Here is a 17793-nt window from a genome sequence, read left to right on the forward strand (position 1 = left end):
TATGCTGCCTAGGTGTGACAAGCGCTGGGCAAGCGAAACAAGCAGGGGACAGTGTCCGTCAATGCTGTTTGGCATGTTCGCCGGCCGGGCGAATTTCCGGGCGACAACACACCAAAGCATTCAGTTTGAGCAGATTTACTCGTTCCTGCGCATTTCCGACTTGCAGATATGTTTTGTTCTGTTTTGCAGAAAGTTTCTTTGTAAACAATTTTCCGCGTTTTGGCGTAATGCAGGCGGCTCATGCAATCAGGCGCTCACGCAGTGGCTGTCGCTTGTACCGTTGCCACGGGCATGAGTGGTCGAGTGACATTCCGGCCGCACACCGGCGCTTCATGGGGATTGTACGTCCACGCTGCGACGTAAACAACTGTCGAATACATCTCATTATAGCCAATACTATATGCTCGACTGCCCTTTTCATTCAATAAAACATGTGAAGGCTGCCGCAGACTGCACGCTGATGGTCGTCTTTGTTCGTCGCCGCAGCCGAGACAGCGGAGCGGCGCTGTTGGTTTGATCCAGTACACGTTGATATCAGAAAAATGTTGCTATCAGAAGGACTGCCTGCTATACTTGTGCAACAGTAGCATGCCTGCACAGAGCGCGGAGCTTTCGACAAAGGCGCATCCCGCGGGTGCGCCAGGCGACGATAGGCGCAGTTGCATGCCTGCCGTACTCGTAGCTAGGCCTAGATGGTTTCAGCTGACTGCACTCCCGATTCCAAAACAGGTCAACGGTCTCGACGTTGTAATATAGATTCGTTTTTCGTCAACGCTTTACAAGGAAGGTCATGTTTGTAAAATACGTCGGATAAGACTTGCATTCGGCGGCCGTAACAATTTGTTTCCCACGAGCTTTGCCGACGATTGCTGCCGGCCGCTTTTAGCATTGCTCGGCGGTCCGGGTCGCACCGGCGCCTCGACACTCGTCTAGCGATGTAAGCAATCGTCGATTGCAGTTCACTGCAGCTAATTCTGTACTCGATAGCCATTTTCATTCGCTAAAGTTCGCGAATTTCGTCCACAATCAGCAGATTTGTACATGACAAAACAGCGGTCAAGACTGTCCACCAAAGCGGTGCCTCAGTGCGATGCAAAATGCCCGCAAACATTTAGGTGCCCTCCTTCATCGTTAAAGCAAGTTCAGACTGAAGGGCAGCCTCTTTCGCTATTTCTTTTTTCACAAATTTTAGCGAAATTGGAGCGAAATGAGCGGCTCCTGTCATCGGCGCCGCAATGAGCAGCAAGTTTCCGCGGTGTGACACAGTGTTGCCCAACTGTCGAAGTTCGTGGCAGCTGTTGGCGGGAAACGACGACATGTTTCTGAATAGTTCGTGTTGGGTTGGTGTGACAGGGTCGCCAACACTACGCGAACATGCTGCTGACGGACTGAGTTGACCAAGTGTTTCCGCAGTGTGACTCCGCCTTAAGCGCTGTGTCTTACCGCTACCATTATTATAACTTGAAGTTTTAATACGCAAATTTATGCAACCGCAAGTTTAGGCACTTTTAGACGTTCCGGCAAGAAAGATAACACAAAATGACATGAAGAAAAGAACAGGATATACCCTTTACTTTGCATAGCTGGACATGCAGTACATCTGAGCATAGCCCACGTTACTAAACCCTGGGTCCCGGGTTTGGAAGTCTGGGAGCCCTACGACATTCCGTAGCATCCAATCACGGCAAATTTGCTGGTCTACGATTGGCTCATATGTGACATGCCTTGTCAATATTAGTAAGATACTTAACCCTCTCAAGGTTGCGTGCCCCTTCCGACAGCTTTCACTGCGTTTTAGAAAACTGCCAGAGACACGTAGGCAGAAGGAGCCATTCCCACGTTTTCCCGAGATTGACCTTGGTGTCCTCCGGAAATCAAACAACTGTCAGACTCCCACGGTCCAGTACCGTCGTTGGTGAATTGCCATTTCCCCTCTGCCCAGCGGTGTTTCACATCATGCATCGCTTTCCCAAAGCCTGCAGTAACAATTGTATCTTTGGGTTGTAGGACCGCCACCACAGGCTACTCTACCCAGGCCATGGTCACCCAATTCGTGGAAATTATTGGCAATACATGTTTTCAGGCGTTTTTATTGCGAAAACATTACTACGGCATCCAAAGCGAGACCTCGGGTGGCCGCAGCTGCGCCGTGAAGAGGCATAGCTACGGTCTCCTAAAAAAAATCAGCCTGTCATGACATTTGAATTCACGTTGACCCTATGCCACGGGCAGGATCTTCCAACTCGGGTCGCTCCTTTCATATGGGAGCGTGATATCAGAATCAGCCTGCCAGAACCGTTTGCTACCAGGCCCGTGTACGACTGGTTGAGACTGTTCGTTCACGTAGGTATGGGAGGTGGTGAGTATCCTGGCGGTATAGTGCCTAGAATATACTGGCTGCCGGGCTGATGTGCATGTAGCGCTCCCTGTCGGCGTTTAAACACGCCACAGCTCGGGTTAATGTGCGGTCCCCTCTGGCTCCAGCTGAGGTAGCGGGGCCGCGGAGTCCGGCCGATGTGCAGTTCGGTGATATCAGATTCCCAGTATTAGGAAGAACTTGCGCTGACACGCAGGCACGTCCATACGGCTTGGTTAAAGCGTGGCTTTATATGTGGGCTGGTAGCTTACGCTCTCACGTCATACTCTTAAAGGATGAGCTTAAGTGTCCCCAATAATGTAGCGCCTTTACACTTGATAGGGGAATGATGTAGCAGGCAAAAAAAGCTTAGGCCGTTGCTTTCGCAATTCAAGTAGGGTTAACCAGAGCTAAACCACAGCTAAGTTTTTGGGACGACTGCGCAGTTCCACGGCCGTCGAACGCTTCTCACTCTCATTGCCTTTCAACAAGGAAAGGGGCCTGAACCGTCCTGTCCAGCGGTAGTTTCTCGTCGCCAGACCCTAAACGCTCTCGTCTCCGATCCTTTACAACTGCTGTCTCGGTCGAACGCGGTCAACGCAGTCTTTTAAGCTGCCAAATATCATCCAGCCAGCTGACCACTTCTGCGCATTGCTACGTTTGCCTTTTCACGAATCCACTTCGCTACCTGGATGTACGATCATCGTCTGTTCTTGGCTTTACATGCCCTGTCCATTTCTAGTTCTTGATCCCAACATGGTTCTCAGCAATGCACCTTTGTCCACTGGCTCATCCTTGTTGTCTGTCATCCCTATTCCTTTCATAGCTTGCTGCGCGTGAAAGCTGATCTGTGTAGCAAACAGAAACGTACCTGGGTATTGAAATCATATGCACTCAATACAAGACCCAACTGTAGATTGCATTATAGCGCGTTATTATTATCCGGGTGAATGAGCTTGGAACAAGTTTCAAAATAAAAAAAGCACAGGCTGGACAGAATGCACGGTCATTTCCAAGCCCTGGTCAATCTTCAGCAGTGAATGCGCGTGGGCCCATGAAGGAGCTCTTTTTAGAAGACTGAGAGCAGAGGATATGCAGTGCAGTCGGTCACCAACCCTGAGTAGAATCTGTAGGAATGCTGTCCTTCGCACTCAGCGTATAGTGGGTGTATCTGCACCATTTTTTTAATTCCTGCTGCTAGGCTCCTGATATAGGGCATTATTATATAGGGGATTCCTTATATGCCCTTCTGTCCCATTTTGTCTCCCATTGTTGGTAAACTCAGGCACTGAGCGTTGGAACTTGATGAACAGTGAAAACATTTTACTGCCGGAATCTCCGTTTTCCGGTGCATCCCAATGATTATCAATGGCTGTTGGAATTGTTTGGCGCGAGCGGACGATGCGTTTCATTGGTGGTGTGTCTGATTCTGCAGCAAGGAAGAAGAGTCTGCCATGAAAATCGCAACGTTCGCGTATAATCTCTCGTGACGCTATAGGTTTGTCAGCTACAAATTTGAAGTATCCCCACTGGATCACGCAATTTTGGCTACTGATGGCCCAGCATATATGGTGCCAGTTGCAGAGCGTCCATAATCATCATCGCTATCACCCTGAAATTGGCATGGTTCTGATACACACTTTAACGGAAACAAATTCATAGAAATTTCACATTACTTCGACTCGTAAGGTTAGTCGCGCTGGGCTAATTTTCATTCATGCGTATGGTCTGCATTCACCAGTACGGGAGGTGCCCTGCCCCGATAGAAGCTTCTGCAAAGATGGCCAGACTTGCTGCCTCCTCACGTCCGGCGAGTACGGATGCTGTCCGTTCCCGTACGCCGAATGCTGCAGCGACCACCAGAGCTGCTGTCCCGAAGGCTACCTTTGCAAGCTGTCCACCAGGCAGTGCATACACGGCACCAGGAACCGCACCGTAGCCATGGCCCGGAAGGTCAACGCTAACCGCCGACGCATCGAGCATGCTCAGAACGGCAAGCGGCTGCTCTCAGTTACTTTCCCGAATATAACCCCAATTCCAGTTCAAATTAGATTCTTTCGTTCCAACAGGCCTATAGCTTGCATATGCTGATATCCTTACTTCGTTATCGGTCTGTCACCTTTAAAGTTAAAAACCAAAACTTAACAAGGACGATTGCGATACTTCTTAATGCGAAATTGGAGTGCAGTCCATTCTTCTCTTGGGAGAGAACACTGTGAAAGATGTGACCGGCGCGGACAGTTTGTCGTGCAAACTATCGCAAGCGGCAGCTTCCGCTTTTATGCTCCTGGGCGGTCCTAAGTGTCTCGAAACTTTGTCACAAAGTGAAAGAGAACGCGACGGGAGAGTGCGGTAGCCGGGAGCCAGAGACGGAGAGCAATTGTGTCTAGGGCGTTTGTTGCTGCTGGCCTCGGTGAAGCCCGCACATCTGCTTGGCTGGCCGTCTCGGGTGTCCGATGAGCGAGGGGCGCAGTGCGCGTGGCTCTTCTTTCTCACGCTTTGATGATGGTGATGATGATGCATTTGGGGTATTCTTGGGGCGGGGCTACTGGACGTGGGTTATGCCGGCCTATCGCTTTGAGAAATTCTCTTCGACCTGTAGCTTTCCCGTGGCTCGCGTCTCTCTCTCACTCGGTTACACTGGCAAAGACACATAACTCTAAATTGTACACTACTTCTGCGCCTTCCCCTCCAGGCGCTTCACTTCAGGTGATACACACAGGCGACTTTTCTAAATTTTCGCTGGTTCCAGCATCCTAGGAACACTCCAGTCCCCACTCCCATAAGGCCGTCCACTCTTCGCTCATTCGCTCTCCGCCCGCCCAATACGGAACCGGCGTTGTCCATTGCGGACGTACTCTCTGCAGTCTCTCCTGAGCCTTCGGCTGGTGCGATCTCGCTCTTGCCCCTGTACTTGTCACCTCGCCACCCAGACACTTCTCATCACATTCCTTTACTTATTCTCCTCCCCCCCTCCCCCCTCTCTCGGCGCAACGGCGGTGATTCCCCTGCACAGCCCCATTGCGGTGGTCCCTAAACCCTACTAAAAGACACTATAGGGCTGTGCCCCCCAATTCTTCACAATCCTAGACCCGCTCAGGCTCATCGCAAAAAGGGTGACTCTGGCCGTGAACGGTGGGGACTCCTTTTCGGATGCATAGTTCAGTTTGCACACACCGAGTTCCGCGAGTTAAAAGAGGGATATTTAACAGGACTTAAAAAACTGAGTTCAGCACGGTAGCCTCATCTTCGAGGGCGACAGCAGGAATAGATGCCCATTGGTATTCAGCCTTACTATCACGCCGAGGAACAATATCTATTTCAAAACCTATCACTGTATCTGTAGTTGGAAGAGCTGGGTTCTATAGAAAGAGGGGCTTGTAGGGACGGATTACAAGGTGAGACAGCAAGATTGTTATAAATTTGTCAATTGCTTCAAGTAACCAACTAAGTAAGCACTCTTCGTATCCGTAGCCTGTATTTTCGTCACCGTTAATTTCAAAGCTGTCGCCCTCAACTCGAGCTACCGACTAGCTCCAAACATCGGTGTTTTGGCAAACACAGCAGTCAATTACGGCGATGTAATAATTACATACGCTCGCAGTTGAGCTCCTGCCCTGTCCCGATGGAAGTTACTGCCAGAATACCCAGACCTGCTGCCTGCTGACATCGGGCAGGTACGGCTGCTGCCCTTACTCGCACGCCCAGTGCTGCAGCGACCACATGAGCTGCTGCCCGGAGGGTTACCAGTGCAGGGTCTCCACGCACCAGTGCATCCACGCTGCAAGCAACCACAGCTTAGCCATGGCGCAGAAGGTCGAACCCATTGTCGCAGCCCCACCTAAGTTCGAGGCCGACTCTAACGGTGAGCCGTTGCTTTCATTCACTCTCACAAGTATGTTGTACGTTATTACGCAGTGTTTTACAGTAGTTACCAGTTGTTACGATGCGATCAGTGTGTTACAGTTGTTACCAGTTGTTACGATGCGATCAGTGTGTTAGTATATTAATGGTTCCAACCGAAAGTAAAACTAGAATAGAAGAAACCATTGACCTGCGTCTTCGCGTGTTAATGCAACGTGAAGCGGCATGCGTTACCAGGTTCGCTTTAGATTTTAGCTTTTGAACCTTTTCGCTTCGCACCGCCGGGGTCGCGAACTGGTTACGGCGCTCGACTACTGTTCCCAAGGACGCGGAATCGAATCCTGGCCTCGGTAGCAGCTTTTCGACGGAGGCGAAAAGCAAGGCAGCCGTGTGCTGTGCGATGTCAGTGCACGTTAAAGAACCCCAGGTTGTCGAAATTTCCGGAGTCCTCCACTACGGCGTCTCTCATAGCCTGAGTTGCTTTGGGACGTTAAACCCCACAAACCAAACCAAACCTTTTCGCTTCGGTAAACTATTATAGCAGCGTTTCAGCCGTTGCTGCAGCCCTCGAGCGTGCTAGGCTGCGGCGCCGTGGCAGATAGTTCGCCTTATGTGCCTATGAAAGATAGGACAAAGAGATTATGGTGACGACGATATCCAAAACATAGCGCGAGATGCTGACATACCTGCCGCGAGGGGCTGTGCTGATTGATGGTAGACTAGTCTAAGCAACAGGAAGCGAATCTGATCCTGCCTGGGACTGTAAGTGTGGCAAGTCCTCTGCGCTTCATTCAGACAGCAGAGTTCGCTGTGCTTGATGCTGGGGTGGAACATTGCTGAGGCCTTGGCTTCATCAGCTTCAAACCAGGCTGACCACGCTTCTTTGAGATACACTTGCATTGCTAACGCAGAAAAAAACAACAACAAAAAAAGGATGCTAAAGCACGAAAAATGTCGGCAAAGGTGGCCGAGAGCAAGGCGAGGAAATGAGATTGGGGAGGCTGCTGCAATTGTGGCAGCCGAGAACGGGCACCAGAATAAGGTTAATCACTAAATTCAAGTATTTTGGATAAGCTGTTCATTCTGCGATAGGGCCACCTTAGCTACTACTCTTGCATGCTGTTCTCTATTGCGCCGGTATCAGTGAGAAAAATGTTCGTTTGCAGCGGAGCTTCTTCCCTGCCCGGACGGAAGTTACTGTCAGAACACCCAGACCTGCTGCTTGCTGACATCGGGAAGGTATGGCTGCTGCCCTTACCAGCACGCCGAATGCTGCAGCGACCATGTAAGCTGCTGCCCAGAGGGATACCGCTGCAAGATATCCACCAAACAGTGCATCCACGCTACGAGCAACCACACCGTAGCCTTGGCCCAGAAGGTCGACCCTATTGTTCCCGCGCCTCATCGAGTATCGCCGAAAGCCGACGGTAAGCTGTGAAAAACCTCCCTCTCTTGTATGCATCGAGTTTCCTTGTTGAGCTGAGCTAATTTCAGTTCAGCACCTCACGGCTACTTACAATAGCTTCCACGTGCTGTGAATTGGCCTGGACATGTCGTGACTGGGGATAAAACCAAAACCACGATGTACCATTTGAATCGCTTCTTTGCTGATGCATCATGCATGATGCTGCGTACGTCTATTTTACGCAGATAATGATTCAAACATTAACTTCTAAAAGTTCGTAAGATGTGAAGAAATTTTTCACGACCGCAATGTTTGATTAGGACGATTAATACACTGCCCGGACGGCAAGATGTGCTTCAACAACCAGACCTGCTGCGAGCTGTACGACAAGACGTACAACTGCTGTCCGTATGTGCGAGCCACATGCTGCGACGACTACGTGAGCTGCTGTCCCGAAGGGTATCGCTGCATAATAACCCTGCAGAAATGCGTGAAGGACCTCACTGGAGAAATGGTGCCCATGCACTCTTCTCTGCGCCCTCTTGGAGGCTCAGCGAAGCAGGTCCACAGGGCCAGCCTTACATCAAGTAAGGGCAGCTGCCGCCTACGTAAACATTCTGCGCTAACCGCATGAACTGGCAGCGTTCGAGTCGTTCTGCGTCTGTGCCGTCCTGTCCTCCGAGGCTGCATGATCAGTCCAATAAATGCAACCAAGCCACTGTCGTGACAAGTGCTTGTGCGGGATGTGAATTCGTTGACCAAGGCTAGAAAATTCCACCTCTGAACACGAGGCTTGAAGACCGTACTGCAGCGGCCACGGGGACGATATGGATGTCTGCTCAACTGCGTATTGTTATAACCACTGCGATTATGCTGTGCTTTCCCGTGAAGTCCTGCACTAACTGTCGACAATAACCACGTCCAATCTGTTTTCCGTTGTGACGTCTTTCGCCTGCCCGACACTACTAGACACCCTCAATAAGGTGCGTCAGGTGTGCTACCAAAGCTCTGAGGTATCATTACTTGCACATCGAGTTCCAACATCGTCAGGGCCAGCTACGACATGTCAGCTGGAGTTTGATGCTTGTAATGAGGAGCTGCACCTCTCCTTTACCTGTTCTGGGTCCAGTTCTGATCTCATAAGTTGTATTTCCTGATCTCTTGAAGTAGGCTGTCAATTCGTTTTGGCTCCGTGTGGAAACATAATACTCAATAATATCATTACGTACGTGTCCTACAAGACCGAATGCAACTACCAAAATATATTTCATGCAGGTCAAGCAGACCGCTGTAAAATCATACCTGTCAACCCTCAATATTGGTCTGGCATGGATTCGAAACCCAGTTGCGGAAATATTCTTAAAGTGATAGCTTTATTTCTCCCATGCCCAACCTTTGTAAGTCATCTGGCTGGCCGAAGAGGACCGAGGCGAGTGGACACGTTCTCCTCCCAGCTGCAACTGTACTGAACCACGTGATACGTGACGATGCACGGCATCTAATCGTGTGATAACGACGCCTGGCGTGAATCTAAGGCTTGCGCTGCCTATGGATTCTGCGGGAAGCCATACAGGCGGAGTCAGGTTTCGGGCTGCATCCGTCAACGGTGCACTGCGCAAGTGCCGTGCTGGTTCAGACGATCCTTACGACAGAGAGCGGCATGATGCTGAGTTGGCGACGACGAAGAGAGCAAGGCAGCGGGTTCGAGTCGCTGCTGAAACACATAAAGAACGAATTTTCTTCATCCCTGCGGTTGCTGGACAAGTGCAGTCTGATCATGTTGATCAATAAAATTTAATAGTCTAGCTAAACTGTCTTTGACAGTGTCAACCGAGCTATGGTTCGACACAGTAAGCCCGGCCGGATTGAACCCCAGCATTTGTTCTCTATTGACAGTTTGCGCGAACACGCTTTTTCCACAATTCTTGTCCGCGTTACTCAGGAGCAAAAACCTTTCACATTAATAAACAATGGTTAAAACCCTATTGCAAAAACCAGCGTCTCCAGTGCGAAACCAGTAAGATTTTCGCACTGGTTTTGCACTGGATCTGCTGTGCACGCTGGAGGTCTGCGATATTCTCTAGAACAGTAACGGGAAGACACTGGCTGCACTGGTGCGATGGAAGAAAAACGCTGGGATTAGCCTTTTGACGCTGGGTGTGTCGCTGGCATCCGCGATGCACTGGGAGAAGCGCTGTATGTGCGCTGGGGCCGCACTGGTCCCAGTGCCCCAATATAGCCGGTGCGGCCTGCGGCGTCAGCCGGAGTAGCATCCCTCAGGGGCCAACAGGGCAACAGCGTACTTGCAATCGACCATCGGGGCGCATATGAAAAATATGGTTCAAGCAAGCGCTTTTTGCTGCGAAGTCATGCGCATTTGTAAGAAAACAAAGGCAGTATCTTTTTTCTAGAGCTTCCATGTTTCGATAGGTCATTTCGAGCGTTTCGAGAGAGAGTGCACGACCGCCGTGCCTCTATCTCATATGACACACTGACGATTAACGCACAACTAAAGCTGGAGTTGAATAATGTGGGCTACCATGCATAACCAACTTCACAGCTGATCTTAAGGGCACTCAAACACAACTATTAGTGCCAAAATGTTCAATGCGGGCTCAATCGCAGTCGAGCGTAGCCTGCACCACGGCCCAGTATAAACAGCAGAAAGAAAAACTAAAACGAGCAAGAGAGTAGTTTACAGAGCGATGGGCCCATGAGAGAAAAAACAACATACAGCGCTTGTAATGCATAATATTTGGCGTGTTTCTCAAGCTTTTGCGCTCCTTCGAGCCCTCGGTCATCGCAACGCTTCCCGAAATGTTTACATACAAATAAGGTTTAGTTACACGCAATATAGGGTCATCGCTGCGGCGCTTGCCGGTATTGAAGCTTGGTCGCACTTTTTTCCTTGAAGGTTTGTACTAAAGCTCCGTGTTCAGCGAAAATTACGCCCACGGTAGCAGAGCACCACCCAAGAGCCGGCGTTGGTAAATTTGCCAGCGATGTCAAACTGCACATGGGAAAATGATTCCAGTGCACAAAATAGCACGCATAGGCACCCAGAACATTAGTTGCAAGTCGTGAGAGCAGACAGCAAGCTCCAATGATCAAGAAGTTGTAAATGTTACAGCGGTAGCAATGGCCTGTAGACTGCGAAACATAAAGTCCCAACCTTATAAATACGGGTCCTGATATAAAATATAACAATATTTCAAAAAAACTCGGTTCTTGGCGTGGCCGAGTGGTTAGCGTGCTGAGCTAGTAATTGAAATGTACGTACGGACTGAGTTCGAAGCGCGCTTAGTGCGGTCTTTTTTTTTTCTTTCTTTTTTACTTTTTTTCAAGGTTTTTTTATGTACTTAACTTGTTTCGTTACTTTTTAATTTTTATCCCATGACTTTTTTTCTCCGGGCGAACAGTACCGCCAGTGCGAAGCGGCCCAGTATGCCGCGTCTCAGTGCGCCCAGTTTCCAGTGTCATACTGGGACCATAATCAGGTATGGCGCTGGCGCGCTGGGCCCAGTGGCACTGGTTTTTGCAATAGGGAAGCTAACTGCGCTAGCGGTAATTCCAAGCACACAGCCTTGCTCGAAGGGGCGAAGTTCATAGGGCCATCAAGAGCATCCTAGATGACCAAATTTTGGCATTCTTAAAAGGCAATTACAGAGTGGTTTGCGTAGACATATATTAACCCACCAAAAAAAAAAATCTATATTACACCACATCATAGCGTAGCGAAAAGAACGGCGCTTTCTTAACGCGATAGCATTAGAATTCTCGTCACACCAAAGCCCCGCCGTCGTTAGAGACGAATTCGATTGGCGAGGCAGTGACGCCATAGAAGTCACATGCCTATGAAGGACCAATCAGTGAGCATCGCCCATGGTGCTTAGGCTGCCTGAACAAATTGAAGGGTTCGACCCTGCTGAACTGAATGTGGAGCGAATGCTTTCGCTGCGGGCGCCCGAGCGTTGCATCGACCATAACCAGCGTTGCGTTGAACGCATCAGTTAACTCCCCTACTCCACTCACTTTCCTACTCCACTCGGTCAGCTGTCCGCGGCGGCGCGCGCATGCGCAGTGCGGAACCTACCCTCCTCCTTCTCTCCACGAATGGCGGAACTGGTTGTCATGGTAACGGCGCATGCGCACTGCCGCACTTTTTTCAGGCATCCGAAATGCGCGAACAGTACCGCAGTGCAGCTTTCGCTGCAAAGATTTTGGGTCCTACACCAACCGCCGTGGGTCTCGGGTGATGTTCTCACGAATGTAGCACTGAAACTGAGGCAAACAAGTAAAGAAAATGCAGCTGGGAAATTGAGTACTATCGTATTAGCTATTGAAGAGTCTTAAGCGGCCTCAGCGTTCTCAATTCCAGAAGAAAATTGAGGAACATTTGTCACGTGCAAATTGTGATTGAGACGTGTCTGAATTGCTAAATGGCGATCTGCGTTAAATGTAATTCAGTTTCTCCGATTATTTGACCATCATCTAGACTCTAGCATACATCAACTGTGGTAGTGGGCGAAGAACCAGTGCGAGCAGGAACCGTAAAGCTGTGTAATCATGTGGGTATAGATTGACAGCCGAGTTTGTCAGCCGGTCTATAAGGCACATTTCGATGGCATGACACCAGTACAGTGAACATGAAAAGGAAACACAGAAAGCGCCGGCCTCCTTTTAATCGTTGTTGTTCCGGGCTTCATCTATTACCAGTGGCAACGGCTATAGCATATAGGACTGCTTAAAGGCGAGCCCATACATTCTTGTACGCGCTACTGGTTTCCCAAAGTAATTCTTCTCGATCTGAAGACCTATTTCTGCTTGAACAGGGTATAAATTAAGAAACATAATTGAAAAAGTTAGTTTTTTTTCTTTATATATAGAGCGGCATGTTTATCTGCTCGATGTCTAATCGCACAAGGCTGTCACAGAAGCTCCATGCAGCATCGTTACTGTGGTTCTGCTGGTATTAATGGTATACAAATGGTCACTCGCAGCGGAGCTTCTCCGCTGTCCTGATGGAAGTTACTGCCAGAATACCCAGACCTGCTGCCTGCTGACATCGGGCAGGTACGGCTGCTGCCCTTACTCGCACGCCGAGTGCTGCAGCGACCACATGAGCTGCTGCCCGGAGGGTTACCAGTGCAGGGTCTCCACGCACCAGTGCATCCACGCTACAAGCAACCACAGCTTAGCCATGGCGCAGAAGGTCGACCCCGTTATTCCGGCACTTTTGAGGGTTTCTTCTGGAGCTAACGGTGAGGAAGGAATATCGCCTTAAAAAAAAAAAAAAAAAAGAGAAAAGAAAAAACGCGATTTTTTTTTTCATCTTTTGTTCCGCGCACAAACTTGTCGGGTTATCACGATGCTTGCTGTACCAGTCTAACCAGGTAGCTTACTGTGGGAAGTTTCAGATCTCTTTGATGGATGTTTTTATACACTAGATAGGCCATGATCTAGCCTTTCATGTTTTTACGTACGCCCATAATTTTAGGCTCGATGGAATCAGTTGGGGACGTGTTCTTTGGGGACGCAGATTCTTTTCACAAAATCTGCGGAAGGCTGTGAGTCCGCAGAACGACATTTAGAGGTAAAGTGATATATAATTAATTTGACCTCCGTTGAATCGGACAATTTGAGCTATGAGTGCGGTAATGATCCATGCCCATGTTTAGTTTACGGCATCGGACGTTCGTTGATTCTACAAAGCCGTGCTCGCTTCGGTTACCACGGGCTGGAGATCGTGTCGAGCATACATGGCAAAATTACTTTTGAAAAGTAATTAAATTACATTACTAAATACTTTGCTGAAAATAGCAGAAAAGTAATTAAATTAAATTACTCATTACTGCTCCCCAAAAGTAATGAAATTACATTACAAATATTTCTACTGAGTAATTCAATTACTTTGAAATTACTTTATAGTTTCCATAAATGCAAAAACTAAGTAAAGCTATTAAACAAAACAACAACTTGTTCTACAGAGTATTCTAGTTGACTATAGTTCTGCTCAATCCTGTCTCCTTTTGCCAATCCGTTACTCTGACTTCGGATTGCAGCACATCGGTCTTGCTTTCGCGCACTCTACTTTGTTGTCTATTGAAGGAGTGATGGCGAACTTTAGTAAAAGTAATTTCGAGAGGAAATAATTACTTTGCTGCGAAATTACTCCCAAAACGTAATTCACATTACTTAATACCAAACTGAAAAAGTAATTCATTACATTACAAATTACCGAAAAAGTAATTAAATTACAGTAATTTCGTTACTGTAATTCAATTACTGCAATGTCTGGTGTCGAGTTACGACGTGCGCAGTCAGCGATTACGTAATTAAACAGGCCTCCCTGAACCCGACTGGCATGAAACAGCGGTGCCCGCGCGCGAAATGCACGTGTTTTGTGCGTTGTGGCAGGTAAGTTACTCATTTCTGAAATATAGCTAATTCGCATACTTTCGACTTCGCTTTCCTGAATTTCACACCATTCCACGGTTGCGATGGGGCGTCTTCATCGGCAAATCGCGCTGCTTCGTTCTCTGATATTCTTTTCTTTTGAGCGCTGGTTCACCACACTGTGCGCTTCACTGCGATGCTTTACAGCGCCGAATGTGCAGTGAAGTGCCCTCAAAGCGCGAAGGGGCTGTTTTATCAAGAGGCGCCACGCCGCTACATTGCATTGCGAAAAGCATACAGGAGACTTTTGAAAAAGGTTTCAGCAGTTTTTAAGGCTCACTCGAAAATTATGTTGTTGTTTTTTTGGTCCCTTGAAGGTTGTATAATGACATATTACTCTATCCGAGATGTAATGAAGTGGTTAGTTTCTTTTCCCCGCGTCTCGGCGATGGCTGCTGATAGAAAAGAGATGACACTTGATATAAGCCGAAATGAGTGTGTACGTAGTGCACTTGGTATAGCATGTCGACTACTTCTGCAATAAAGTGCTGACTTCATTGCGAAATGAGTGAAACAATCCAAACACTCGGCAGGCACCTATGTGCATCCTTGATCTAGCCTCCCCATCGTTTCACTCTTTAAATAATCGGCTGCTTACGGAGAGATATTTTTTCTGAAGCATCCAGAGTGCCTAGGTACGTTCGCTCGGATTTGACAATCAGCTTTCCCGCATGACTTTCGATTAGAGCGCTTAATACAATGCCCGAATGACAAGATGTGCTTCAACAACCAGACCTGCTGTGAGCTCTACGACACGACCTACAACTGTTGTCCCTATGTGCGAGCCACGTGTTGCGAGAACTACGTGAACTGTTGTCCCGAAGGGTACAATAACCTTGCAGAAGTGCGTTAAGGACATTACCGGTGAGGTGAAACCAATGTATTCCCTGCTGTCTTCAAGTTCATCCGAGTCGCTGACGAATCAGCCAGCCATCGCACGTGGTAAGACCAAGTGTGTGGTCGTGCGTCTACTAACTATCGCAACTAACCATCATCTACGTTGTCATGCGTGATGCCGTCCTGCGGCAGTGTGAAAGTGCAGTGCGCTGTGAGGAGAAATGAGTGAATGACTGTCACCAAGCTGGGTCAACTCCCGCGCTCTGGTCCCACACTTGACTCTCCGTGAGGAGAAATGTGCGAATAACTGTCGCCTGGATTAACTCCCGCGCTCTCCTTTTAGCGTTGGGTCCCAACTATTTATGTACTCTTCACTTGGTAGATATCAATAAGATGATAAGATATGGCGATTTTGCGCACACAGACACAGCAGCTCATCTACCTGCGCTAGGATGACGAGTGGTTTGTTTGATTGCGATAGGAATACTGCGCCAGGTTTCGAGCCGTCGCGTAGTCCCGGCGGACGCCACGGTTGACCTTGAACAGCCGAGCCGAGCAACCGCTTGAGCTGAACTCCGCCAGATGGCAGCACCGTCGGCGCGCCGCGCTAAAGCCCCGCGTGCTACAGCGGTGCCCCTGCCGCGCCGAACAGATGGTTCGCCGTTTCTTCGGCCTCGCCGTGACTGCTTTGCTACGCAGGCTGCTAAAGAGAGGTGTCAACGACATGCTGCGACAAGGAAGCGACAACGTGCGCAAGAGACAGTGGAAGAACGTGAAGAACGTCGTGCTAAGCGTCGTGCACAAGATGAAGCTCGGCGACTACGTTCTAGCTCTCCGAGTGCTTCCACCTCGTCGGCTACTGATGAACACATGACTGCGCAGAAACGCCGCAATGCCACCAAGCGAAGATAGCGCGCTGAAGAATTGCCGGAAGAACAGTCGTAACCATTGTGTGTCATGTGTTACTCTAAAGCCAAACTATCGAACCACGCAAGCGTAGCCATGCGGCCATTGCTAACGCAATTTACCGGGCTTAAACCAGAGCTAAGCCACTGCTAATTTTTACTCCACTGTTACGCATTCTTGACGGTATTTCGTGTTCTCGTTGGGCTAGCGCTGAGATTACACACGAGGTTACACACGCCTGATTTGCGAGGTACGGTAATTTCTGAGAGGGGGAGTTTGATGCTGCTGACTCTGCCTTCGTGTATATTGTGTTGAAAGGTCAGCTTGAATGGTCTCTGCAACTTGTGTTTGTTATGCTCACTCACCCCTAATCAAGACATTAAAAACGATAACCTGTGTGAAACTCGTAGCTCCTGTATTGACGCGTCTTTATAACAACGGGTACGTGCAGCAGTGGACTGCATCTCCAGCAGCACGAGAAAGAGCTGTGTACGAACATAGTAAGTTTTCGAAGATGAATCGAATACGAATAGTGTTGTAAAAGCCAAGCCAAACCGAACAGGAATTGTATATTTTCACAATGACTCGCTACTTGGCGACTATTCGTCCTAAGCGAACGTTTATGCAAAAAGCGACACCCCGCGTGTGGCGCTGAAATTTATAGGAATGCTGTGGCTGTCGAAAGACGCAAAGCAGATTTCACTGGTGGACATGCAACAAGAAGTCAGTGTATGACCTTTATGACCGTCACGTCAAACATGAAAATTAACATTTCATTCTGTTCATGACCGTCAACAAACTAGAACCGAATCTTATTTGATTAGAGGGGCCCGGAATTTGAGCCATGGCCTTCCGTATTGCCTCATGGTGTCCTCCCGTATATATGAGCTCCGGCAAACGAATGACAGCATCTCGAAGCTGAACGCTTCAGCGTCGCAGTGCGCTCTATTTTTAGAACAGCCGTGTAGAAAAGCTGCAGTGCGCTCTATTCAAAATTCGTGCCAGTTATTCGAAGACTATTCGAAAGCTTCAAAACGAATTCAACTCGTCCCGAATGAATTTGAAAATACAGTAATTGGCCCGGTGAACGCATCGAACACAAAGATACCTGATTCTCTAGTTGACAATTTCGTATACTTTTCACACATCGCTACTTATCAATGGTTGAGCTCGGAGCACTGCATAATATTTATTACGTGCATGTTTCCTATGCTCATGTCTTAAAAAGCTGTCGTATGAATTTGCATAAGAAAAGTGTATGTGTTTACAAAGTATAGCTGTCCATGGCACGGAATGGGTACCCATATCCGCAAGTGTCCTAGGGAGTGAGAGCCCATGGGGTCGGTCTAAAGTTCTGTGCGTTCTGGTTGCCCCGTAACTTTTGTTGTCCCTTTGTGATTGCATACCACTGAATGAATTCAGCTTTTCGACATGCGTCTTCTCATCGTGTAAACCAAGAGAGAGTTTTATAGACATATACGAGCTGACCAATTGCAATAACTAGCCGTGCGTCAGCTCAAAGGAAACCTTAATGCATGGATTTTATGCGCAGGAGAGAAACAGACATTGAAAAACCCACCGGCGGCATGCAGTTTTTTCTTCTACTTTCCAACTAATCATTATTGCTGCTATTACACATTGTTTCACATCGTGTAAACCAAGAGCGTCGTGATGTCGCAACAGTATGCCTAAATGGGATGACTGCCGACCGTCGCTTAGCATGCAGCGTTGACATCCGTCGTCCACGAGCCAATTCGCCATGATCCGATCCAAACCGCCACAGTGGAAGTATCATGAATTTTCTTTCGAGTTCTATAGAACCTTCCCTACAGCGTGCGCGACCACTGATTTACCACTGCTTTATTTATAGGAAGGGAAAGGCGCGGTAACTGTCTCACTTGTTTTCTGTGGACACCGCAACCGCGCCGTAAGGGAAGGGAGGAAGATGGGAGTGAAAGTGGATAGAGAG

At 48.6% G+C, this 17793-nt stretch overlaps 2 protein-coding genes across 3 annotated transcripts in view; one reads left to right on the forward strand and one right to left on the reverse strand.

The window, feature by feature from the left end:
• The window catches only part of LOC146182133 (uncharacterized), a 319458-nt gene that overhangs the window by 81331 nt on the left and 220334 nt on the right, over nt 1-17793 (reverse strand). The window lies entirely within an intron of this gene.
• The window catches only part of LOC146182134 (uncharacterized), a 75193-nt gene that overhangs the window by 49679 nt on the left and 7721 nt on the right, over nt 1-17793 (forward strand). The window contains exons 9-12 of one of the 2 annotated variants that reach the window (XM_084577142.1): nt 4098-4349; nt 5961-6221; nt 7387-7647; nt 12626-12886. In XM_084577142.1, the coding sequence (XP_084433268.1) occupies nt 4098-4349; nt 5961-6221; nt 7387-7647; nt 12626-12886 (1035 nt within the window). The remainder of the gene's footprint in view (nt 1-4097; nt 4350-5960; nt 6222-7386; nt 7648-12625; nt 12887-17793) is intronic. The other variant, XM_084577143.1, reaches the window with a different exon arrangement.

The sequence above is a fragment of the Amblyomma maculatum genome, chromosome 8 (assembly GCF_055883805.1).
Source record: "Amblyomma maculatum isolate TAMU_Amacu chromosome 8, ASM5588380v1, whole genome shotgun sequence".
Classification (NCBI taxonomy): Eukaryota; Metazoa; Arthropoda; class Arachnida; order Ixodida; family Ixodidae; genus Amblyomma; species Amblyomma maculatum.